Source organism: Argiope bruennichi, chromosome 7, assembly GCF_947563725.1.
Source record: "Argiope bruennichi chromosome 7, qqArgBrue1.1, whole genome shotgun sequence".
In the NCBI taxonomy this organism is placed as follows: Eukaryota; Metazoa; Arthropoda; class Arachnida; order Araneae; family Araneidae; genus Argiope; species Argiope bruennichi.
In genome coordinates this window covers 27,638,668-27,666,248 of record NC_079157.1, presented here as the reverse complement: position 1 = coordinate 27,666,248, position 27,581 = coordinate 27,638,668, and the positions used below count along the sequence as shown (strand labels likewise).

Genomic DNA, 27,581 nt, shown 5'->3' with positions numbered 1-27,581 from the left:
CATTTAATAGACGGGTACAAAACTATAATAACTTCAAAAAATTATTGCTCGCAACATTTTTCCAAAATGAGGAATTATCTTAGTTATCTGGAACATTTCAAACAATTTGCGCTGCGAGTGAATTCACTATGACAAAGTTCTTTTATATTCTTTAATTCAGAATTCCTTTTTTTTTTTAAGCAAAATCATCATTTTTTTTTTTGAGATTGAAATAAAAATGATAGCCTTTAGCCTAAAAATGATAAAAATGATAGATTCTGTTACACGAATTCAACACAATGGGGTACTCCATTTTTATCACTTTCAACCGATTTCAATTGCCGAAATAAAAGAAAAAGATAAGCCATCTGTTTTCGATTCCCTTTGAAGATTGGTATTTAACTGATGTATTTAATTGTGCCATGGCAACCATGCATTCGACAACATACTTACTCACAGCCAGTGTTCTGGTCCTATTTTTTTGTGGTGGTAAGTGCTATAAGTTATAATTTATTAACAATGAAAAATTAATATAATCGTCAGCTGTGGAATATACTTAGTATTTTATTTTTATAATATTATTGATTATATATATTATTAAAATATTTATTTATTTATTACATTCTGAGAAGATACTAACTTCAGATTAAAATAAAACTATATATAGCTACAAATGGAAATGCCCACCTCTTCCCCCAAAAAATGTTTGCATTTCTGCAAAATCATAACAAAATATGCTGGTAAAATTTCACGTCAATTGATGCTTTTTTTTAATAGAACAGCTTATTTATCTGCTAATTTAATTTTTCTTCATTTGCTTCGTGTATTTATATGTTTATGTTTTAGAAATCAGCTTCAAATTACAAAGAAATGTAATTTTAAAATTAGAACTTGTCGGAACAAAATCTTGGAAAGCTTCTATACTGTTTTCAACTTGATCCGAATGCAGATGTATGTGTACTTGCAGACAGATGTGTATAATTCACCATTTGTTCAAAAAAAAATGTTTAAACTGATTTCGTAAGCAAAAACATATTCTTTTTTTTTTTTTTTCATTTTTTCATTTCTAATTATAAGGTTTTCTTTCCCGTATATCCCCAGATTTTTTTCCCTAATGTCTGAATACTGCTTAGTGAATATGAGATACGATATGAAAAAGTCATTTCCACATATGGGATGATCACTCTATTCAAGAAGTAATACTTTATTCCTAAACTATTAAAGTTAAGTATATACATCCCATTGGAAAACCAATTTTAATCCGTAAATACTTAACTTTTATGTTGTTTTAATCGATAAATACATTACAAAGAAAGTGAAAAGATTACCAACTCAAAATACTTTGCAGTTTTTAGTCCTCTTAATGTTATTTAATAAAATATTAAAACGTTAGTTTTTTTAAAAAAATCCCTTTTTTGCGATTAAAACTGATGGAATTGTGGAATTTTGAACAGCTCTATTTCAGACGATTTTTGACCTTATTATTAGCCCTCTCGAAGAAGATCCATTGAGTAGCGGAAAGTGTTTGTAAGATGGCAGTTGATTGATTTAATGAAATTCAAAGCTTCATAACTCGGTCAATTTGGAAGAAGAGAATGGGTTTTTTTTATTTACATTATTTGTGTGGGAAAAATATATAACAAACTATGAATAATAAGACGAAGAAGCTATATAAAAATTTATTTCGTTATTTTTTCAGCAGCAATTTTATTAATTTGAAGAACACGAAATATTTTTTTATTTCATTTAAATCATTTCTCAACTAAAAGTATATACTTATATTTAATGGTTTAGAAATTAACTATCGGGCCACTATTAGAAATTGATTAGATTAATTGATTAGATAGTATAATCCAGCTTGGTGAAGCATATTTGGATTTTTGTGGAATTCAAATCTTTCTTTTATCTTTTATATGCAGTTTAAATTTTTTATATGCTTTTATTTTATATGCAGTTTAAATATAACTTTGAATAATCTTCTAAATAACATGACATTTGAAAAAACAATCCTAACAAAATAAATGAAAAATTTATATATACTGAATTTCAAAAGCATCTGTCTGCATTGAATGCTCATTATTCATTTTGCCATTCATTAAAATTGTTTTTTTTTCTTTCTCATGTATAATAACAATAATCAATAGTTTTATTAACTTGGTTTTTAAATTTTTAAACAGTTTTTATTTGACATCCTTTACTATTTATCCATGCAGCTTATTTGTTGAAAGCAGTGATTTAATACAATCAGATTTCATAATTTAAACTACAACTGTTTTTGAAAAATAATCATATCAGAATTCCAAAATTGACATAGTACTTCCTTTCACTTATATTTCATTGTGGCCTACGTCTTTCATTTAAGTATAAATCTGCTTAAAAACTACCTCTTTTTTTCTTTTTATTTTGCTATGATTTGAAATACTTATTAGTCAATTTAGAGCTCTTAGATTTAAGCATATATACAAATTGGAAGGTAGAAATGTGTACTCCAAAACATTTTTTTAAATCTACTTATAATTTTAAATAATTGCAAATTAATTGGAATTTTGGCATTATCCCACAATAACTCCCTAAAATATTATCGCGCATTATAATTATTAACACCAACTTAAAATTCAACAAATTATTATCAATTTTTATGATACAAATATAACTGTAGGGCAATTTTTTTCCCGAATTTGAGAAATTTTTTTTAAAATATTCTTTGTCTGGTTTTAACAAGGAACTGAACAGTTGAATTAAATTTCGAACCGCTATCGCTGTTCCGTGAAATATTTCATCGGACGATTTTCTTGCGTTGTTGAAAATTTAATTTCTATTTAATAACTGAAATTTAGATAACGAATAAGAAAAATGAAGTTACAAAAACGAGATAATTACCACTCTAATAGTTTTATAATGTCTTTGAAATTGACCCTATTAGGATGGTTCATATGCACGATGATAAGAACAAGTGCAAGGCTATTAAAATAACAAAGTTTTAATATCTATCCTTATTTGATGCTTATGAATATTTTCTTGGAGGAATTACGTCCACTAAATTATGCACTAGAGGTTTAATTGAAATAAATACATCCAATATTCCTAGTGAGCCAGTTAGTCATTAAAAGCGGACAGTTAAAGAATAAAATATACTCGTGTCCATAAATTAAGGATAATGCAAGTTCAAGAAAAGAAAGAGTCAGAAGCAAAACAAATGTGACTTGTTTGCAAAGCCTATTTATTAAACAAAAGATTAAGAGCAAAAAAGATGCTATATGTTTGATATCATTAATAAAAATTGCGATTGTTTACACCCTGGAGCAAATTACAAAAAAAAAACCTATTTACAAAAACCAATATTACGTGGTTGGTATGATGGTTAATATATAGTATGTCTCCCAAACGATGCCTAGACATTATCACCGGTGGCCTGGTGATAATGTCTAGGCTTCAGAACCGGAGGGCTCTAGGTTCAAGACCCGATTCCACCGAAGAACCGTCGTGTAAGGGGGTCTGTTACACGTTAAATCCATCCTGACCAAACGTCCTCCGGCTGGTGTGGTGTGGAGAGGGGAGTGCCAGCTCAGGTGTCATCCTCATCATCTGACCGCGGATCGAAATTACGAGGTCTGTCCCAAAATAGCCTTAGTGTTGCTTCAAACGGGACGTTAATATAACTAAACTAACCCAGACGATGCAATACAGTCCATACCCTGAGCATCGACCTGATCTTGGGGAATATTACACCACTCATTACGCAATGCTCTCCGAAGTTCCGATAGACATGTAGGAGGTGGTTGATGGGCTGCAACTCGTCGGCCAAGCATGTCCTTTGTGTCATAACTATGCGATTATTGCTCTGAAAGATTTATAAAGTGCTTGCGAACAATTTTACTTTATTGCCTGTATTCTTTATACATCACTCTCTTACACTCTCGTCATGGTGACGTACTATCGGTGTCATCTGGTGCTTCCTGCAATTTGAGTATGATTTTTGAAGAAGTGTGTAGTCACTTTACGGGTGATATATGTATTTTAGAGTTCGATTTCCACGTGACTCTGAATTATCCTTAATTTATGGACATGAGTGTCGAATAATAAAGAGCGTGATGTTTCACGCGTGGACTTACACTTCCACAATCTGGTCTACTTCGTGTTTAGATTCATCATGCAGAAAAATGAGATATGAATATGCATTTAGGTTTATACGTTTTGGCTGATTGGTCTAAATTTTGATACATATCTGCAATTTTGATATTAAAATAGCATGATGAGCTTTATACAGAGTAAACAGAAAAGTTCTTTTAAATCAAAACGTTACGTATAAACATAACGTCTGGTTATACGGTGTCTCCTACAACCAGAAAATTAACGTGCTCTTATAGTAAGAGGCTATGATAAATTGTTCGGAGATAGGTTATACAGTGCACCATACGGAAAAATAAGGTGGTTACAAGAAATAGCTAAAAAAAGTAAAAGAAATCGGTCAAGAAGTTCAGTTAGAAAAATATAAGTTTTATCATAATAAAAACCCAGAAAAAAATTCTTACAGTTATCATGAAAATTGGCGGAGATATTTGTGTTTAAAATTATGAGTTGTCTGTAGTTTGAAAAAGAGTTCGTCCTAAAACTGAAGAATGTATTCTTCGGTATTATGATATATTTTTTCCGAATTAAGCATCAACGAAGTGAAATTTAAGGAATGAAGCAAACAATGAATAAAATGAAATAAAAAATATCGAGGAAGGGAAATACTGATTAAAAGATTTTTTAATTTTAAGATGAACATTTTTCAAATCACGAATATTCTTAATTATAATCTCAAATACCTCCTCTAATTTTACAAATAACTTCATAAAACCAACTTGAAACAATTTTTTTCATTGTTTTATCAGCTGCGTTTATACAAAAATGCTCGACGTCTATAATAAATATATTTTTGTGTATATATTATGTCTTTTATTAAAAGCACATTTAAAAAAATGGAGATAGATAAATCTACGCACACATTGACATTAACAAATTACCATATTTCGGACTATAGGATCATTAACTTAATTTTTTTTAATGCTTTTCACTTCTATAGAATATAATGTATCTCGAAGTTTGAGAATCACATTTTAATAAATTTAATATTTTTTGAGAGCTCCCATATTTAAAATCCATCCAGAAAATAATAAACTGTTTTTTCATCCAACAGATGGCGCTGTAATAAATTGTGAAGCTGATGATGAAGAACCTTGGAGTTACCATGGAAAAACTAACGGTAAGAATCAACTGGATAAACTTCCGAACTATGATTATTCGAAATCTTTTCATGCCAAAAATGTATAATAGGCGGCTACTCTGGATTTTCGAAAAATTGTTTTATTCTAACTTTTAAAATGGCGTGTTGCTGCTATTAAAAATTCTCTATGTGTTTGGCGATTTTCTTTGGTTGGTTTTTAAATACTAAAGCTATTATTTAGAATTTGTTACACAATTATATGACTAGTTATATTTTCCTTGCGATATAAAATTAATTCGCTGAAATTTGTATTCGCTCCTATTCTCTCTCTGCCTGTCTGTCTGTATGCTGGAACTCAACAAGATACACCGTTTGACTTAAAACTACCAAATTTGGCACATATATGCATTGGATTTTGGAAAAGTGCGCCTAGGAGCGATTTTTTTAAAAAAATTATTTAGAATTTTAATTAATTAAAAATTAAGCGATATTCTGAAGCTTTTTGACGATTATTATCTAAAATATAAGAGCGCAAAAGAAATTTTTACATCATCTTAATATTGAAAAAAATATATTTTCAATGATGCTTGTTATTTTCCGTATAATTTATTTTGAAAATTTTAATCAATTTAAAAAATATTTTAATCATAATTTCCTTTACCACTCAAAGAAAAAATAAAATTTAATCTGCCCAAGTAACAAGTTGTGCTTGTATGAAAAAAATACCTTTTATCAATGTGTTGCCATTACGCAGACAAAAACCCAAATTAAGAGATTAATTCTCTTTGAAAACTAAAAAGAAAATTGTAATTTTTGACTTTTATCTGTATGAAATAAAATAAGCATAAAACATGATATTTTCTAGAAAACTAAATACAAAAAAAAAATGTTTCTATGATTTTTAAATTAAATATATTTTTAATTAATTAATTCTGGATTATTAAAGGCAAAGGTGTCATACAGTATATTCTAGTTAATTTGGGATCAGCAGCTAATTTTTGAATTATTACCATTTTTCTTATTAGATGTGTAATAATCATACACATCTAATAAGAAAAAGGGCCCAAATGAAATAAATAATTTTATTTTATGTAGTTTTAGTCAATAAATGTTCTGGTGAATTACAGAATTTTAAATGGCCCTATGTTTCATATTTAATAAAAAATATTTTTTGGACACTAATATTCTAAATTTGAAAAGTTCCACTCATTTGCGGTTAAAGCTAAAGTTACGAAAATGTAAATATTGTTACGAATCTGTAATGCTGCTTCCCAGCATAGTTGGTTCCACCCTTGGAAAGAATGTTTTACAGTCATCTGTATTGAACGGAGTCCGGTGTCGCGTCGGAGGTCCAAAGTTTGGCGACAAACATGGCGACCACTTGGCGACGAATTTGGCGACTTTGGCGCCAAAATAGATAATACCCGAAACATAGAGAATTTTCCCGATCCGTCCAGTAGGAACCGAGATACGCCTCGAACGTTCCTGATTGGTTGAGAGGCTTCTAGCCCCGCCTCCTGAGACCTATAAAAGGAGGCAGTCTGAAGCTGCCAGTAGTAGTCGAAATCGACGGTAAAGAACGAGTCTTCCAGAGATTAGCGGAGCAGCGACGGAGTCAAGCTAGTGCTGAACTAAGCTGTGCGCTACTGTCTGCAGTAGAGTCTTGTTGTATGCTGCACGTCTCGGCTGAAGATAATCGTCTTCTGTGCAGTATATAGTTGTCGTCCTTGTGCTGTCCTGTGTGTCTTCGTGTAAATATACGTCGTTGTTTTTTTTTCTACTGCCACCTGCTGATTGAGCGTTCTCCACACCATATAACTCCCAATATCCAAACGAACCCAGGAAATTTCGTAACAATATCATGATTTTATGAAAATGCGCGATTTTTGGGTCATTCTATTGACTGTCTCGAAGAAGATACATCAATCAGCGCCTCGAGTTTTTACAAATCTGATTGTCTTAAACTAATGAAATCATTGATTATGCTACATTAATAATATTCCTCATTAATTGGTCAGATTAGGTCACATAAAATTGAAATTCTTTCGATGTTAAAATGTCAAGAATATTTGCTGATTATGTTTCACTAGACCATTAGACAATATAAAATTTAAATTCATAATTACTTCAGAAGTACGTTTATTATCGAAAATAAAATTTATTATAATTTCACATTCATTTAAAGTTATTTGAAAGTAAAACTGATAAAGGAATTGTATGATGAATCAGAGAAACTTTTATTCAATAATCGTTTTAGAAATGACTCAAATTTTTAAAAAAATATTCTGTAGCACACATAAGACTTTAGTTCTGAACCATACGTTACTCAATACGAAAACACAATACCGAATAATACGTTTCTGTACTTATAATTTTTAAAAATATCTTTAGTTTCTGCAAAAACTTTTTTGGATTTTTTTTGTTCAAATTCAGGACAGATAACAAAAATGCATAGTACAATGTAAAGAACGACGTAAAGCTTATAAAATAGTACGATTTATATGACTATTAAAATTTAAGCTTAAAAATTAAAATTAAATTAAATTAAATTAAAAGTTAAGCTCAAAATTTGCTGATAAAGTCACTAATAACAAGTTACATGAAATATTAGTGGGCAATTTTAGCGAGCATTAATCCCGGCGAACTGCTGGTCGCCAAAGGCAGTTAGTTATAAAATAAAATTATATACGTTAATTCTTTCTCATCAGTAAGCATTTTACATATTATTGATGACTTTCAGTGCCAATTACCCTAATTGAAGCATATACTATGCAATATCTCTTCGAAAATACTCGATATTTTGAATGATGTAAAATATTATGAAGATATTGTAACAATATTGTTAGCTGCTTATAGGGATAGTTTAGTTTTGGTGTTAAAACTTATTTATTTTGTTTTTGCATAAGAGTTTTGATAAGTCTTTATTAAGAAAAGAAAAGAAAAGAAATCGCATCTGAGCATATTGTTACAAATATGTCATTTTGCTACCCGGCATGAATAGTGTCATCATGAGAAAGACCGTTGTAAGATCTGTGCTGAGCAGCTGCCGCGTCAATTACCTGAGAGCTTGGCGACGAATTTGGCGAGTTTGGCGACTAAATGGATCATACTGGAAAGTTCGAGAAGTTTCACGATCCATCCAGTATCAACCAAGATACACCTAGGTACGCCCTGATTGGTCTGAAGATTATAGCCCCGCCTCCCGGAACTATAAAAGAAGGACACTCTGAAGCTGCAGTGAAGAAGTGTGTGGATCGTCAGAAATCGTGTGGGAGAGTTGGAGTCGCCGACAAGTAAAGATTTTGGAGGATTAGACAGCAAGGAAGCTGCTGAACTATAGCGATTAAATGCGTTACGTTATTATGATTGATCGACGGTATTTTGTTGTAGAAAAATTTTTGTAACAATGTGTACAATATTCGACTTGAATTACAATGAATTTCGTAAGCATCCATAAACAGAAATAGGCACAAGGAAGAATTTTGAATTTGGCAGGCATATCGATTTCTGAAAAATAATAACATCGGCTCAAAATTTTAATTTCTTCTAATAATGCGCAGAGGATAGGCAACAACAAAATTTGAAAAAAACTCTTTCTTAATTCGTTAATTATTTGTTTGACTGCATAATTTTTACTTTACTGATTTTACATTGCTAACTGTATTATTATTATTTCTACTCAAACATCAGATTAACTGTGATTGTGATACAGAATGTTATTTACTTTCTTCACCTTTGCTTGTATTTATTCTTTTTCTCTGTGGTATTTTCATATGTTCAATGTTTTTCGGCAATTAATTAAAATATATTTTTTTATTTGTTAAAATGATGGAAGCGCAATTTCCATCATTTATTTTTTTTCCGTCTTTCCCATTATCAAGTTTATTCCTCATAATGAACTAAATTTTAAGAAGCTAACGTCTATGAGATCAAAAATACCCAAATTCCATAGTGAACGAGATCTGAACACGCAACCTTCTGATCAATGGGAAAGACTCTGTAATTGGAATTGATCGCTTAAAATCAGCAATCATTGTCCAGGAAAATATAAAAATACCGTCAACAACGCCAATTAATCCTCGGGACAACCCACCACCTAGTTCAGGGAAAACATCGGGTGAAACACTGTCTTTGCCTCTAAATAAAACCATTCTTTCTGGTAAAGTAGTGCTTTTCAGTCTGCACTACTTGTGATGTGTTCAGTATCTCCAAACCTTGGGGGCGGAGGATATTGGTTTGTTACAAATTGGATTGGCAACAAATGTTAAATATTTATTGCTTAAGTATGTAGTTTATAGCAACTTGAACTAAGGTTCCATAGAAAGTTGTTTCTGGAATACGTCTTTTTGAAATTGTCTATTGAATGATGTATTTTTCACTGTACATCCTTTCTCTATTTTCATAAAATATTGTGTTATATCACAAAACAATATTGTTCGATATTCAACAATATCGTCGCATAACATCCAAGGGATATCGTAACAATATTGTGGAGCCTTTTGTGATAATAGAGCATTTGAGTATTGCACTCAACGTTGAAGTATTCTTGAAATTAGCAGTCAATTAAATCATTAAAGGCTCGGGATACCTTCTGCTCAAGGAAACAATACATTGAGGGACACTTAAGGTCAAATCATTAATGTGTATTGCGATCAGAATACCTTCTGCTTTAGGGAAATATAAATTGAAGGGCACTTAAGGTCAAATTATTAATGTGTATCTCGATCAGGATACCTTCTGCTCTAGGAAAGTATACATTGAAGGGCACTTAAGGTCAAATCATTAATGTATATCTCAATCAGGATACCTTCTGCTTTAGGAAAATATACACTGAAGAGCACTTAAGGTCAAATCATTTATGCGTATCTTGATCAGGATACCTTCTGCTCTAGGAAAGTATGCATTGAAGGGCACTTCAGGACAAATCACTAATGTCTATCTGTCTGTCAATTGCTGCAGTATATAATTTCCGCATAATGTACGATTTCCTCTCAAAAATGTCATTTCATCGTTCGTTGTTATTTCGTTGAAAATATGACAAAAATGAGAAATGATAGATCAGATAGTGACGCACAGCATGCATTAATTTAGAGGTTACAACGATCAGTGATAAGCATGCTATATTTATGGAAAACAACGCGTAATTCTTGCAGAGATCAAAGACTTCTTCTTTGATCATTTTCCTTCTGTAGTGTAGATCTAACAGAATTTCATTATTATAATGTGTACGCAAATTTCAAAAATATATTGGCTTGTTTATTATCGTCCAATCTATTTATAAACTTTTGCTTCGCAGCTGAAAAAGGGATCAGCTAAGCAAGGCTCTGTAGGTTGTTAAAAATAAAATGAGACAAAGAAAGATAAGTTTGCAAATAAAAAAAAAAGTTTCTACACTTTAGAACACAGATATATGCATGCCTGAATCTATCCATGAGATCTAATAATTAGTTTTTCTCAAATTCAATATTATATAATCCCCTGGTATTTATTAGGTATTAAATGACTTTAAATGATAATACGTTAATAAATATATTAATATAAATATTTACAGTTCGTTAAATGTTAAAATTTTGTAATGTCAATTGTAACTCAATTTGTACAGAATTTCATAAACTAGGTCACGGGAAAGTAGATGAAATTCCAAAAATGAAACAAAATAAATTAAATAAAAGTACGTGAAAAGATTTTAAATTGTTATTCTCGGAAATAATTATTCCTCATTTATATATATGTATTTATTTTACATATAATAGTTACTATCCATATAAATATATAGATATAATTCATATTCATTTGTTCAATTATATTATTAACTAGCTGCCTTAGATTAAATTAATTCTTCTTTTTTACTATGAAATATTAATCTATAAATATAATAAAACGTTCATTAAAGCCTTACATATATACAGAATTTGTGAGAAGAATTTGAAGCACTTATAATAAATATTCATAATTAAACTTAAACGCCATATCTTATCAACTGTTAAAAGTTGTAGAGCTAGTATCTTAAACAAAAAAAAAAGCGAAAACATATTTATTATAAGTATTGTTACAAAATTTTCTTCTACAAATATCTCCAATCAATCGTAATAATGCAGCGCATTTAATCGCAAGTTCAGTAGCTTGCTTGCTGTCGAATCCTCTAGTCTTGTTACTTGTCGGCGACTCCGACTACTCTCACACACGACTTCTTTGTAGCTTCAGAGTACATGTCTTTTATAGTTCCGAGAGTCGGGGCTAGAATCTTCCAGACCAATCAGGGCGTACCTGGGTGTATCTCGGTTCTTAGTGGAAGTTCTCGAACTTTCCAGCATTATCAATTTTGTCGCCAAATTTATCGTCAAGTCGCCAAATGATTGCCAAGTTAGTCGCCAAGCTCTGAGTTCATTGACGCGGCACCCACTCAGCACGCACAGGACAGACAGATCGTACAGCGATCTTTCTTACGATGACACTAGTCGTACTGGGAAGCAAAATTACAGGTTTGTAACAATATATTAATATATATTTATTAATAGCATTCACCGGAAACTCAATGGTGCCATTTGGTTGTAGTATAAATGTAGTGCATATAATTTTTACTTTCCTATGTACGAAGCATAGAGCAAGTATAGTAATCGTCAAAAAATTCGAACTCGAGATTTTGATGAATCTCCACGTTTTAGACCTCCTTGAGTTCGAAAAACACATTTTTGGAAAATGTCCGTCTGAAATGGTTGAAATTTGGTATACGATCTGAAGAGAGATAGATATATAAAATTAAATGCACAGATTTAATATCTATAGTATAGCTATCTGTCACATTTTAAGCCAAATCTAACAACGGTATAAGTATGACAAAATCCTGCCAAGCTTATAAAGACTCGCCAAATGTTCGCTATCTTGGTTAGCTACAACATATGGTAAATAACGCTCCTTTGGTTTGAAGTAAAAAATTGTCAAGATAGTCGTCTGTTGCTCTGTACTTTCAGAAACACGTGAATGCAATAGCTAAAAACGCATTGTTTTAAATCTTAATTTTATTTGTGACTTAAAGTGTAGCTTCAAGCCAAATATTTATTTCAATCAGATGGGAAAAACGCGTCTGTTACCCCAAATTCGATTTTTTTTGGTTATTTTTGACTGCATTTGGGATGAATCGCCAAAACGATCGCCAAAAATCATATAATAATACGAAATCTAGCCAAATGTTAATATTTCGTAACTATTTTAAGCCAATGCCGTCCAAGGCGTTCACTAGGATAACATCTTTGTCCGCTTGCATGTCTGTGAGAAAGACAACTCAAAAACGTTTTGAGTTCGATGGGTAAAATTTGGCACAAAGGCTTCAAACCAAATTTGCAGATTTCGATCAAATTTTGAGCAAAATCATTTCAGGGAAAATCAGTCTGTCCGGCAGTTCGAATATAAGTTAGTGCGATAACTTCAAACCGAAGAGAGCCAGACAGATAAAATTCGATATTTAGATCTAAAATCTATTGGATAGACACCTGTCAAATTTTGAGCCAAATCTAACAAAGGGTTGATGATCTGTACTTTCAAAAGCGATAATTCAAAAACAGAATGAAATATAAATCTGGTATCCGATTTTCTTAGTTTTATGTCAAATTTTTGTTTCAATCGATTGGAAAGAACGCGTCTGAGACTCAAATTCAATTTTGGGATACTTTTGACCGCATTCCAAAGATTAATCGCCAAAACTCTCGCCAAAGAAGACACGAGAATCAATAAAACTGCTAAATTTGCACCAAAGGTTAACATTTCATAACTATTGTAAGCCAAAGCCACACAAAGCTTTGACAGCGATAACATCTTTATTACAGAATATGAGAGAACGTTTGGAAACACTAATCAAATTGATTTTAAAGATTAAGATTCTTTATTATAATACAAAATTTACATGAATCCTTTAAAAAACTTCACTTTTTTAGTATAAAATGCTTTGAAATATCAAATACTACATTAATCAAAATTTTCTGTCATCTACTATTTTATATTGAACTTTATGTACAACTCTACTACTTTATATACAACTAAATAAGAAAATCTGTTGTACCATTATCTAACAATTATTATCTAAAAATTATCTAAAGAAGAGTACTTAAAGAATATTTTATTCCCTTGCTTCTCGAAAAATTTCACAGATTTTTAAAAGTGCAAAGAGTTAGTAATTTGAGTTAGTTATTAATAATTTTTGAAGAATGAAGCTAAATTTAGTTAAACATGACGTTTGGTAATTAAAATAAGTGTTTACAACATAAAATATACAGATAATCATTTTCTATGATGAATTTCAATCTGCCAGTCGTTGAAAGCAAGTAGTCAAGTTTGGAATCAATTTTAAAGCAGAAAACTCCAGCTCAGTTATCAAGTTAAAGAAATATTTTTCTTATAATAAGTCTTATTTGAAAATGTCTCTTTACTATGATCGGCAATTTTAAATTCAATTTATTAAGCAAGCCACCATGTCTAGAACTGCGCACGCGCATCGAAAACAGTTTTAATAAATAAAAAAATATATCATTTAATCAATTGTGGCGAAACTTTGAGTCAAACAGTACTCATGCTGCAATATATTTCTGCAAAGTCTAAATAAAAATTTTTTAGAAGTTTAGATTGCTAAAAACAGCCTTTCGCAACTAGCGAGTTCACCGGAAATATTAATTATATTTGATTTCAATTGAGGTATCCAAATACGTTAAAAAAGTCGATTTTTGCTAAAACTGGCACTTTTAAAAAACAATTATTGAATTGACCAGTCCTTGAGCTATCCAAAACATGTTTACTTTTGTCTCTACGTTAATTAGAAGTCAAGATATTAATATTTTTGTAATGATCGGTAAACCGGAAGTGGACATTTAAATAACCGGAAGCACCGATTTAAAGGGCCAAAAACGTGGTAAAAATTTGGATAATTGCAAATTTAGTTTTAAATGCGGAAAAACGCAAAATGCCAATGAGTTTCAACGGTATTTTGAAGAAATTTGTATCTAAAGATGTCTTTGTTGAACTTCGAACCCTCAGATTACGAACATTTATTTCTTTAATGCATTTTAACGAAGGTTTTACAGGATTACCGAATGTTCTTAAGGTTAATGGAGTGTATTCTAGTGCAAATACAGTTAGAGAATTTGCTGAGCTCGACAAAGACAGAATAAATGAATCTAGGCGGCATTCACTGCCAAATAAAAAAATAAAATGATTAAAAAGGGAAAATTATGAACAGCTGAAGAGGAAGAATGTATAACCTATAAATGTGGTGAATTTTAAGTATGTACACACATAATTTATTATTAAAACACGTTACTATATACTTTAAATGCATTTTTCTCAAAATTGATTTTTTTCTTATTTTTCGCTCACTTCAAATCAAATCAAATATAATTATCATATTACTATGAAATGTGGTGGACTTTGTCTTTATACTATTTTCTAGGGAATAAACTAAAATAATTTAGATTGAGTGAATATTTTTTTTTAATTTACAGCCTATTGTTTGAATAATAGCGTCACAAATTTATTAACATTTTCATGATAAATCTTTGACTGGTTCCAAAATTTTTATTTATTATTATAAGCATATGCTTGAAGTTCATTTCATATAAAAAAAAACTATGTAGTTTATTTTGGTGCAAGTTTTGTTTTAAGAAGTTTTGAGAGTAATAGTTTTTGGTGTAGCCAGTTTCAAGTTTTTTAAGAATTTGCTTAAATTTATGCTCTAAAATACCAATTTTCAAAATTTATTACTTTTCATTTCAAATATTGAGATTCTTTTGTTAATCTTTAATAGTCTTCAACCTAGAAATATGGTTAAATCATGTCTGCACCATTATTTTCTAAAAAAGTGCTCCGAACGTGTTCTGATACCTTAAATCATTTAGATTAACTTAATATCCATCAGTTGAACTTCCAGACATTAAAATCGTGTTATTTTAATCGCCTTACACCTATTCATTGTATATATGAACTTTCTTAATGGTGATCAGATTCATGATAACATAGAACCATTAAAAATATTGTTACGAATCTGTGATGCGGGTTCCCAGCATAGTTTGTTCCATAGGAGGTCCCAGAGCTTGGCGACGAATTTGGCGACTTTGGTGCCAAAATACATTATACCCGAAACATCGAGAATTTTCCTGATCCGTCCAATAGGAACGGAGATACGCCTCGAACGTTCCTGATTGGTTGAGATGCTTCTAGCCCCGCCTCCTGAGACCTATAAAAGGAAGCAGCCGCAGCTGCCGGGCAGTCGTGGACCAGTGGGGTCGTCGTAGTCGAAATCGACGGTAAAGAATTGGCCTTCCAGAGATTAGCAGAGCAGCTACGGAGTCAAGCTAGTGCTGAACTAAGCTGTGCGCTACTGTCTGCAGTAGAGAGTCTTGTTGTATTGTGCTGTTGTATGCAGTTGTGTATGCTGTTGTATACTGCACGTCTCGGCTGAAGATAATCATCTTCTGTGCTGTATATAGTTGTCGTCCTTGTGCTGTCCTGTGTGTCTTCGTTTAAATAAACGTCGTTGTTTTATTTTCTACTGCCGCCTGCTGATTGAGCGTTCTCCACACCATATAACTTCCACTATCCAAACGAACCTCGGAAATTTCGTAACAATATGAAGTTCAGTTATCTTCTAAATTTAGGAGTACTGAAAATTCACTTTTTCAAAAAAAAAATTTCGTTTACGAAGTAGAGAATATTGTAATTGAAAGTATTGAAAAACATTCGAAATCGGGATTTGGACAAATCTTTACGTTTCTGGTCTCTCTGAGTTCGAAAAACACATTTTTGGGAAAATGTCCGCCTGCCTATCTACTACAAAGGTAATTCAAAAACGCTTTGAACAAGATGAATGAAATTTGGTATACGATCATGCAGTATCAAATTTTGAGCTAAAGCCATTCAGAGGCAGTCTATCTGTTCAGCCGTTCGAATTTAAGTCAACACGATAAATACAAGATGAAGAAAGCTGGATAGATGAAATTCTGTGTACAGGTTATAAATATATATTTTAGACGCTTATCAAATGTTGAGCCAAATCCAACAGAGGGTGGAATGTCTGACGATCTGAACTTTCAGAAACTGTAAACTCAATAACTTAAAAAAAGCAATGATTTATATACATTAAACAGGATTGAGATTTTGAGATTACAAGAGAATTTTGTGCCAAATTTTTGTTTCAGTCGGTTGGGCAAAAACGCATCTAAAATGCAAATTAGATTTTCTGATACTATGAATCGCATACCAGATATTGCTGAATCTTTGAAAAACTCGCCAAGAATGACACAGATACAGCAAAAATGATAAAGTCACGCCAAAGATTAATATTTCTTTACTGATGTATGCCAATACCATGCCGTTCGCTGTTCTCGTTGTATTTTAAATCTTAAAATCCCACTACTGTAATATCCGAAGAATTTCGTCTTTTTCCTAACATATTTAAAATAATTTTTCCACTTGAGGAAAACTTTGACGATTTTTTTTTGTTTCTTTATTTGGAGTATTACCTATCATGGCTTTAGATATTAAAAAAACCAAGGTATTCATAGCCTATATTAATAATTGAATTATGATTATTCTATTCGGAAAAACTAAGATGTAGTCCTCCATTCATCGACTTTTTAAAAGCGCCATTTTGAATTTAAACCAGATTTTTAGGTTACAGACGATAATTTACAGTTTCAAAAATGCAAATGTTGTGAAAATGAATTTTCCTACGCAGACGATTTTTTTTTCTTACAGCGAAACAAAGTCGACTTTAAAAAAAAAAAGGTACAAATCTGACTCTGCATTTGTTATAAAAAGTGAATCTTTTGTAATAAACCTTCTGTTATGGATGAATTATTTCGCACGATTTTTTTTTAGGACCAAGCGCCTGGGGCGAAACGTATCAAGACTGCTATGGATCCAACCAGTCTCCTATAGCCATTAAGACAGCCGAAACTGTCATAGATGCCGATACCGGAAAACTGCAGATGAAAAACTACGATGTCCCGATCACAAAAGCAACGATTGTCAATAATGGACATTCGGGTAAGATGAAGGTCTATATACGCATTATAAGTTCCTGTTTTAAAAAATACCGTTTTAAGAAAGTTATTTATTTTCTTTGGATAATTATGGACCCATTTAAGCCACAGACCATTTTCCCACAGTTAGTTTTCCTAATTATAATATTTTTCCCAAAATTCTTTTCGGATAAATAGACTTCCATGTAATTCGATTTTGAGTGATTACAGTACTAGAGCATATTAATTAGAGTCTTGTTGTTTAATCAATATTATTCTTTCAGTGTTAGGAAAAAATTATTCCAAATATTATCGAAGTCTTTCATTCACGAAATAATCTCTTCGCACTGGTATTTTTACGATAAAAAAAAAAGACAACAATTAAATTTTAGATAAGAATTGCATAACTTATAAATGATGTAATTTCGTTTTCACTTGTAGCTCAGATAACACCGAAGGATGACGTGGCGCGAACAATCGAAGTCGAAGGTTCAGTGTATACTTTTCAACAACTGCATTTCCATTGGGGAAGTCGTTACGATCAGGGGTCAGAACACACCTTGGATGGTAAAAGATACGCTTTGGAGGTGAGTTCGAGTGCAAAAAGAATGTGAAATATTAAAATGTAAACCTTTTTACCTTATCGCATACGTAGTACAGAAAAAGTATAGTAATGGTCAAAAAATTCGAACTAGAGAATTTAAGTACGAAAAACACATTTTTGGAAAATGTCCGCCTGTCTATCTGTGAAAATGATAGCTGAAAAATAATTTGAGTTAAATGGTTGAAATTTGGTATACCTTCCGTATACGAAATTTTTAGGCTTCTATGAAAATTTGAACAAAATCCGTTGAGAGGAAATCTGTCTGTCCGATTTTTTCGAATATAATTTAACATGATAATTATAAAATGAAGAGATCTATATGGATAAAATCTGGCACACACATTTAACATCCATAGTGAAGACACCTATCAAATTTTGGGCCAAATCCAATGAGGGGGTGGCCATCTGTCGGTCTGTACTTTTAGAAACATACAAAGCGATAACTTAAAAAAGTAATGAATTAAATATATTAAATTTGGTTAGGGATTTTGTGACTACTGCACATGTAGTTTTTTGACAAATTTTTGTTTCAATTGATTGGGAAAAGGACCTTTAAAATACAGATTCGATTTTTGCACGTTATCCACCGCATGCCATGGCTTAATCTCCAAATAACTCGACCAAAGATGACACGATAGATTCAATAAAACTTCTAAATTCACACAAAGAGTTAATATTTCGTAACTATTGTACGCCAGTTCCATGTAAGGAGTTTTCTGGTACAACGCCTTAATTAGAGAGCATGCAAGAAAGTTAAATGAGCCACGATGGTCTGGTTTTAAGGTTTCGGCTTCGAAACAGTAAGGATTCAGGTTCGAGACCCGGTTCCATCTAAGATCCATGGGGAAAGCGGGTCTGGTGTATGCTAAATCCGTCCGGGCCAAACGTCCTTCCGCTGGTGAAGGGTAGAGAGGGGGTGCCAGATCAGATGTAACCCTCCGCGCTTTTGCGCATGCGTTAGGCTGGGTTTAATTCGTCAAAATAGTGGTGAGAGGGAAGATGAAAGGAGGAGATGTTTACATTTAACAATAAAATGAACTCGGATTACTCGCGGACTGAGTTAAAATGATACGGTCAGAAACGACACGATAGAAAAAAATGAACAAAAAAAGTATCTAATAGGGCGAAAATCAATGACGAAGAATTCCAGAAATGAGCTCATCCTTCCGCGTCTCTCCCCTTAACGAGATAGAATCGTCGAAAAGAGGTTAGCCGCTTATCATTCGATCATCATGGCTTCGCTAAAAAATGAAACACAAATCGTTGTTTTTGAATTTTTTGTTGTTGAGAAAGAGATTTTAAGGGAAAAAGAATGAAAAGAAAGATATGTTGGATTTTATGATTACAACAAAAAAGGAACATCGACGCAGTATTAAATTCGTTCCTTGTTTTTTAAATAATTCATTCATTCATCATTAAATTCAAGAATCTTTAGGTGAGTTTAAAACCTTGGCAAAATGTCACATTATTTTTCAATTAATTGCAAACAGTCTTATTTCAAACATTCAATTTCCAAAATGGTACAAATTATTAAAAAAGCGTGTCTAATGGTACACTAGATGTACAGTTCTGAGCACGCATGCGTTGATTATTATTTTTGATGTGTGGGAGAAAAAAATGAAAAAACTCTGATCGCTTTGACAACTTTCGTTGGTTCTGGCGAAATCCCTTGGCGAACTCCATGGCATGGCGAGGACTTCAGTAGAATTATGTGAGTGCCATGTCTCATTGCACGTCTGTTTCACGTTTGGAAGCTGTTTAATGATACTATAAGTTCGAGTTGTAAAGATAAACAACAAGAGAAGAAAAATGAAGGTGCCGCTAGTTGTTTTATGTATCATGAACTTTAATTGAATAAAATTATAATAGTATTTCAATAATTCAGTATGACTGGGATAGATGAAAAAATGAATTTCCGACATTATAGGACTATAAAAAGGATAGTTTAAAGTGACATATTTTATATTATATATTTATATATTTCATGATATATGTTGTACTTCAAGATATAAAAGAAATTATATGGCCAAAAAACTAACCACATAAGCATGTTTTAATTTTTTTTATTATATAAAATCTGTCCAGTGGATGTACGGTGAAAGGTTTAACATGCTAACTAATGGTTAATGGCCTTTACAAAAAAAACCATAACATAGGTAACAAAACACAGATATGAACAGCACAAACAAAAATCAACAGCACATAGGCACAGCAAATCGTTATCACAAAGTCCTTACAGAGAATTCACTGGAGATCAAAACTTTAAAGATAGATTTCGCTCAAATACTCACTTGAGTTCGATTCAACTACCAATAACTGATTCTTTTCAGTTTTTTCATAAAACCTGTAACAATGCATCAAATCTTCTAGAATACACGCTGTAATTCGAGTTTTTATATAGCTATCACCGAAATTTTCGAAAATTCTGTGTCTTTCATTTTTACCATCAAATGGTCGCCAGGTTTGTAGCAAAGGCCAAAGATTATCCACTGGATCCACTGGAGCTATCTGTAAAAAATTTTTGTTTACTGAGAAACAAATTGTGCATTGAAATATTATTACAAATAAAGAGACACAATAATAATTTAATGAAAAGATGAAATCACATTTAATTTCATAAGAAACAAAGTAGTTAAGAATTAATTCAAAACTAAAAGTATGTTCTGAATGTTATTAATATTAGATTTCTTCTAAAAACACTTCATAGTTTTATATTTTTTTCCTTCCCCCCCCCCTCCCCTTCCTTTGGCCTTATGTTTTTGTGAAGATTAATTTTTAGAATTATCAGAATTTTTAAAAATTATTTTTATTATTATAGCTCTTTACTTTTTTTTCTTGTAAGTTCATTATACAAATAATAAGATATCCTAAAAACAAGTTTTCTCAAATTCAAAAGCAGATGGAGCCACCAATGGGGAATCAAAATTGTACTAGAATGAATCGATTAACTAATAATATGTTGTGAAAGTTTTCAGAACAACTCTACTGCATTAGAAACTGATTGAAACTTGAATTACAAAATTCCATTTCCGAAAACGCGATGGAAATTCATTGAAAGCCAGGGAAAAAAAAAAAAATGCAAATTGCATAACTAACTGATGTTTTGAGATGTTCAAATCTATATAAGTATATTTAAAGGCTTTTTTTTTAAATAACCTAATAAAATTTTATTTAAGTTTCTCTCTGCTTAATAAATCTTACATCTAATTAAAATTTCGGTATTTTCATTCACAGGCTCACTTCGTACACACTAACAAAGAAAATGCTATTGCCGTGGTGGGAGTCTTTTTCCAAGTAAGTCATAATTCTTTCAGATAAATTAATTTGATTGCAATTACAATTCATATAAAAAAATTCAAGGTAGTTATTTTTACTAATAATAAAGGGAGATGTACATGTTTGCACTCATTTAGAAAGACCGTTTGCCCTAGAAATACAGAGTTTTACAATTATATAATTTAGAGGGTAGCAATGCACATTAAAGAACAATTTTAATTAGAATTCGAATTAATAAAAATATTCTGCGATATTTTATAGTTTGTGTACGATGATTTTGCTTTATAAAATATATTATTGTTATATAAAATATATATATTCCGACAAAACTGGGGGTTTTTTTGTATTTTTTTTACTTAAATAATTCTTTTAATTGATAATTTTTGAAAATTATTAATTGAATGAAAATTAATTTTTAATTAGTCTAAATATTCCTTGTATTTTTTCTTTCTGAAATGCTGGAATTATTTAAAAATATCTTTCTTTGCATAAATGTTCTAAAGTATGTTTCATTGTTGCATTGAAACTCAAAACATTTTCATTATTTCTTCAAATATTTAACACCGTGATTTTTTTTCTATCGCTGAAAGTTAAAAAGAAAACGTTCTGTTTAAAATATTTTCAATTTACTAGATTATTAGGGTATCGTGAACGATAGAAGATAGCCGGACTTATTAGCACTATGATGTCATGTGACTTGACTCCATCAGAAAAGTTCATTTAAACATTAAGTAAAGGAGGTGTAAGAATATTGAAATAATAGGGCTTTAATGCTTATCATACCTTAATGTTAAAAAAAAAAAATCTTGAGAAAATTATGAACAATATTTGGGAAACTAATCTTCGCTTTCGCTTTTTGTTTTTTAATCGTGTTTTTTTCGAATAAAATGTTTCGATACGAATCACATACTAATTACATATGAATATTTTTCAATGTTACCTACATATGAACTGGTCATTTAAATTTTCAAAATATCCTGAATGTACTTAGTTCAGTATACTATTCGAAACAATTTGCTATATTACAGAATTAATGTCGGCGTCCTAGCATAGGGGTAGCGCGTATTCCCCATGATCTGGGTAACCTGGGTTCAAGACCTGGTTAGCGTATGGTTGTCATTCCGTCGCTCTATCTGTGAGATGTGTGAATGTGCCCTCTTGTAAAAAGAGGTTGTGCAAGCAAATGAGTGAAGCGTGAGTAGCATAGTCGTACTCTTGGCCCCAGTTGGCGCTGCTAAACAACAAACAAGAGACGCTCCCCCACCGGCTTAAAATCGCTGTTTTCGTAACAGCCGGTTTGTCCATGGCAAGTGCCATAAGCAACAACATCAGAATTAATTTTACATTTTACTTATCATTACTTATATTTTTGAACTAATACTCAGTTTCACCATGGTGAAATCGGATTTGGGATGGCGTTATATGACATTGTCAGCATGAGAATATGACATGTCAGTCAGATTCGAAAAGATTCTAATTGTTATTTTAAAAATAGAAATATGTGTGTTTTTATGTGTAAAAACGCTTTTTTTTTTTCAGGAAAGACACCTGTGTACGTAACTTAAAAGGCACAAATTTTAAATATAAATACATAAATAAAAAAATAAAGCAAAAAGCGCGACTCCGCTCAAACCGAGGAACCGCAACAAGCGCTCCATTCATGCTGTTCTGACCACTATATTGCACTGCTCACTCTGCGAAGCGGAAGTTGAATATACTTATTCTAATAGTTAGTAATATATAATGTTATGAAATTTCCGGGGGTTCGTTTGGATAGTGCGAGTTATATGGTGTGGAGAACACTCAATCAGCAGTAAAAAATGAAACAACGACGTTTATTTACACGAAGAAACACAGGACAGCACAAAGACGACAACTATATACAGCACAGAAGACGATTATCTTCAGCCGAGACGTGCAGCATACAATAGACTCTACTGCAGACAGTAGCGCACAGCTTAGTTCAGCACTAGCTTCACTCCGTCGCTGCTCCGCTTATCTCTGGAAGGCCAGTTCTTTACAGTCCATTCCGACTAATCTCTTCTCTGTCGCTTCCGACAATTCTCGCACTCCACTGGTTCACGACTACCCGGCAGCTGCGGCTGCTTCCTTTTATAGATCTGAGGAGGGGAAGCTAGAAGCCTCTCAACCAATCAGGAACGTTCGAGGCGTATCTCCGTTCCTACTGGACGGGTCGGGAAAATTCTCGATGTTTCAGGTATAATCTATTTTGGCACCAAAATCGCCAAATTTGTCGCCAAGCTCCGGAACCTCCTATATAACCAACTATGCTGGGAAGCTGCATCACAGATTCGTAACAATAATGTTTTTTTATGTGTAAAATCGCGTTTTTCCACAAAAGACACCTATATAGATTTTTTAAAAGTAAAATCTTTCTAAATATAAAATTTGATCCAAATCGTTAGTTTCGAGATACACAAAATAAATTTATATATATAAGAATTTCTCGTTTAAAGTTATAAGCAAAGAGATTTAAGGGAAAACAAATACAACAATCATACCCAGTAAACCATAGGCGGCTGACAGTAGCGTTGTTATAATCGTCGAAGATAAATGCACTAAACTGCAAAAACCATGTGATATAGCAGAAAATACACTGCCAATAAGAAAACAACGCTCATTTTAGTCCCTTCCTTTCTTTTCAGTCATCAACTCATAACAGCGAAGGATTCGAACCGATAGTTGAAGTTTTGTCTGACATCCCTTTTAAGAACGACTTCACGGATTTGAAGTCGGATTTGGTCCTTGAAGAGCTGTTGCCAAGCAATCCATCCGATTATTACCACTATGACGGATCACTCACTACTCCAGGTTGCAATGAAGGAGTTGCGTGGTTCATTCTGAAGGGAGTCATGGAAATGGGGGAACAGCAAGTGCGTATGATTTATATATTTTCAGCTAATTAAGGACAAAGGTTTCAGCTAACAAGAAATCCTGTAAGATTAGTAGGTAATCCAGGCCATGATCACTCACTGATTGAGAATTTTTGATAGAGCTATTAAGATAGAGAATTTATGCTATACAATATCACAGACGAAACATTCGTTTTACGTAAAAAATCACCGGTGAGATCATTCATACGGGACCGCAGGTAGAGTTATGAAATTTAAAGCTTGAGTGAGCAACAGTTAAGATAAATCGTTGTCTCTAAGTCTCGAAGTCTCTTTTTTCAAGTTTGAAGCTTCGCATCTGCAAAATAATACTCTTCAGGACAACCAGCAAGCTTCGCTGATTCGTTTCGTCTCAAATATTAAATAGACCAAATTGTACTTCCAAAAACAAACTATAACTACAAAATTATTCGAAAAATATTTTTGCGAAACGAAATTAAAAATAACAATTGTATTTCCTTGAAAGTAGAAATTTATTTCAACCGGGATTAAACAGTTACGTATTCTTAAAGTCATTGATATACACCAGCAGAAATCTTCTTCTTCTTCATGAGCACAACAGACCCTTGCAGATCTTGGCTGCCACAACCACGCGCACTTTCCATCGCTTTCTATCCTCCGCAACACCCTTCCAGTTCTTTATTCTCAGAACATTCAGGTCTCTTTCCACATCATCCAGCCATCTAGTTGGTCTTCCTCTGGCTCGGGATCCCATAGGATTTTTAAAAGTGGATATTTTGAGGGCGCTGTTTTTAGGGCTTCACCAGATATGGCCGAGCCATCTTAACTTATTGCTCCGAATAAGCAGTATTATCTGTGGTTGCCTGTAGAATTTGTATAATTCAAAATTGAATCTAGTTCGCCAACATCCTCTCTCTAGTACTGGACCGAAGATAGTTCTAAGGATCTATCTATCGAACATGTTCAGAGAACGCTGAGTGTCCAAATTGAGAGTCGAAGTTTCACTTGCATAGAACAGCATAAGCATAATTAGAGTCTTATAAATTCATAGTTTAGTTTCTCGACTGATTAAGTTGGATCTTAGTTGTTTTTTCAGTCCAAAGAAACATTTATTAGCCATTCTTATTCTGTTGTCAATTTCTGCTCTGAGTTTATTATTGTCATCAATCATTGTGCCAAGGTATTTGAAATAATCGACTTTTTCGAAGGTATGACCGTTTATACACAGAGGAACACTGAGTTTATAGTTGAGGGCGGTAATGCTATAAATTCCATTCCACTAGTAAAAATACCCATGAAAATTAGAGTAACATTTTCATGTTGCTCAGGTATGAAAGGTTAATGAGAAAATTTATTAAAACCTAGCTTATACCTCAGCATTTAAAAGCAAATTTTTAAGCACATTGGGTCATTAACCAAACCCTTTTTAAATAATTTATTTGTACAAAATCTTTAATTCATCGGCACTTAATTAATTAATTGAATTAAGAAAGATTAACTATGACATCTGCGAATCACACCTCTTCTGGATAATCAACAAGCTTTCCTGGCTCACATGATTTCGAAACAGCAATAAAACAAATTCTTTCCAGTAAGCCGCTTGGTGGCTGCAGCAATTACAAAAGGACCGAAAGTGTGATGGCACAATGAGTGTAAAGACACAAGAATGTTATCGACTTATCTCTCTTTTTTTTAACCGTAGACAGCTTGCATACGCAGTTCTTTTAAGCTAAGGAAATGATAAGTCATTTATGGCTATATCATTATGGATATAGTCATATATCACTATATCATCAATGATCTTCCTATACTTCATTATTTTTAAATCCCTCGCCATAAATCGCCAAAAGAAATGCCAACCGTCGCCAACCATCTTTGCATATTATCCATAAAAGCCTTTGGTGATCTCATAATAATTTGAAAATCGCCAAATAAACCCATTATCTTGGCGTTCTTGGCACAATCTGAAAATTTCGAAATAAATCCATTATCTTGGCGTTCTTCGCACAATCTGAAAATTGCCAAATAAACACGGGGACCGTACACATAAAGAAGCATCGATCTTCTTCATTTGATGATAATTTTTAATTCTTTCAAACATAGAAGGATTTAAACAATTAAAATAAGACATAAACACGTCGAAAATTTGAATCATCCAAAAATTCGAATTAAGGCAAACGAAATTTAAGAATTAAGGCTTCAAGAGAAAACAATAATTTTTGAATTTAAAATGTCTGTAGTGATTTGCTTTGAATTTCTGTCAGTAATTATTACATAATCAATAAATAAAAATAATTATAAAAATAAAATTATTTTTTATTATTTAAAAAAAATTAAATGACTTTAAAAATAATAATTTCAACAACGAAAATATGAATAATAAACAAAACAATAAGCAGTAATTTAGAACGGGCAATTATGCAATAAAATTGACAATACGCTACGCAATTCGTAACTAATTTCTTCAAAATGATTTTAAAGCATGAGAAGTTTTTATTGATTTCCTGACTATATCGCATATAGTTTATTAATTAAGACTAAAAATTATTCACTTATTTGAATAATAAGAATATAAGGCAAGAGTGTATTTAAAAAAAGTAATTTTGAAATAAAAAAAACAATTTTTTTTCTATTACAATTCTTAGTTTGGCTTCAAATAGGCCAAGGTAAAATCAAAATATAGATGATATTTTATTATTATATTTATAGGAGAATTAAGAGATAAGAGAAAATAAATTAGAATTATCCAAGTTTCCGAATTAAAAATGTTAGAATTACTCAATTTCCACTGTGGATATGCATATCAAACAATTAGTCCGAATTATTAGAATTTAAATTGAATTTACATTCAACAATTATGTTTAAGATTGTTAAAATGAGATTGCAATTATCCTTACTAAAGTGTGTTAAAATATGTGTTAAAAGTGTGTTAAAAAATCGGTATTGATTACTCAATTTAAAGTCATTTAAATAGCGAAAAATAGAGAGAGAGAGAAGAAAAAAGAAATAAATACTAACAAGAAAAAATGTACTTGGTTGGAAATTGCAACTGAAAACTTTATTGCTATTTTTTTTTTCATCTAATAAAAAATAAAACTAAACGATAATTTACTTTTTAGATCGTGCAGGTTTATAATTATTAATAATACATATTTTTTTACGACTGTTTAAAAGTGAAAAATAATTTCGAAATTTACCGGAAAAAATGCTTGATATTATTTCGCTTGTATAAATGGTACCTTAATTTCAAGCATGAACAACTCATTTTATTTCGAAACATTCATTTTTCATTCAAACCAAATATACATTTTTCATTCAAGCCAAATATTCCTGCTTTAATATGCAATAAGTTTTTGAAATGGTTTTGCTAGAAAAAAAATTTATTACTTTCGTTTAAAAATTGATTTCTTTCTTTCTTTTTTTTTTTTCAGCTTGCTGAATTGCGGGATTTGTATTCGACAACAAAAGACAAGGACTATGCAGGTTGCAAACTGACAGATAACTACAGGCCTCTTCAACCATTAAATGATCGAGTTGTTATTGAAACTTCAAACTAAACTTTCCTAACCTTGTATACCTTTCAATTTATTAAATGGCAACTATAATACATTAAAATGCACTATATCTTCATTCAA

At 31.7% G+C, this 27,581-nt stretch overlaps 2 protein-coding genes across 2 annotated transcripts in view; one reads left to right on the top strand and one right to left on the bottom strand.

The window, feature by feature from the left end:
* The window catches only part of LOC129975949 (carbonic anhydrase 12-like), a 137,576-nt gene extending 114,078 nt beyond the window's left edge, over positions 1-23,498 (bottom strand). The window contains exon 1 of the mRNA XM_056089252.1: positions 23,495-23,498. The gene's annotated coding sequence lies outside the window, so the exon portion shown is untranslated. The remainder of the gene's footprint in view (positions 1-23,494) is intronic.
* LOC129975950 (carbonic anhydrase-like) lies at positions 362-27,581 on the top strand. The gene is made up of 7 exons (XM_056089253.1): positions 362-468; positions 5,162-5,227; positions 17,051-17,218; positions 17,635-17,780; positions 21,032-21,091; positions 23,740-23,967; positions 27,378-27,581. The coding sequence occupies exons 1-7, from the start codon at positions 402-404 to the stop codon at positions 27,501-27,503; spliced, it is 861 nt and encodes a 286-aa protein (XP_055945228.1). The 5' UTR covers positions 362-401; the 3' UTR covers positions 27,504-27,581.

Bases quoted from the DNA above. Each gene is read 5' to 3' on its own strand.
- LOC129975950 (XM_056089253.1), top strand. From the start codon at position 402: ATGGCAACCATGCATTCGACAACATACTTACTCACAGCCAGTGTTCTG. The intron at 469-5,161 runs GTAAGTGCTATA...TTCATCCAACAG, and splicing joins GGTCCTATTTTTTTGTGGTG to ATGGCGCTGTAATAAATTGT. The intron at 23,968-27,377 runs GTGCGTATGATT...TTTTTTTTTCAG, and splicing joins TGGAAATGGGGGAACAGCAA to CTTGCTGAATTGCGGGATTT.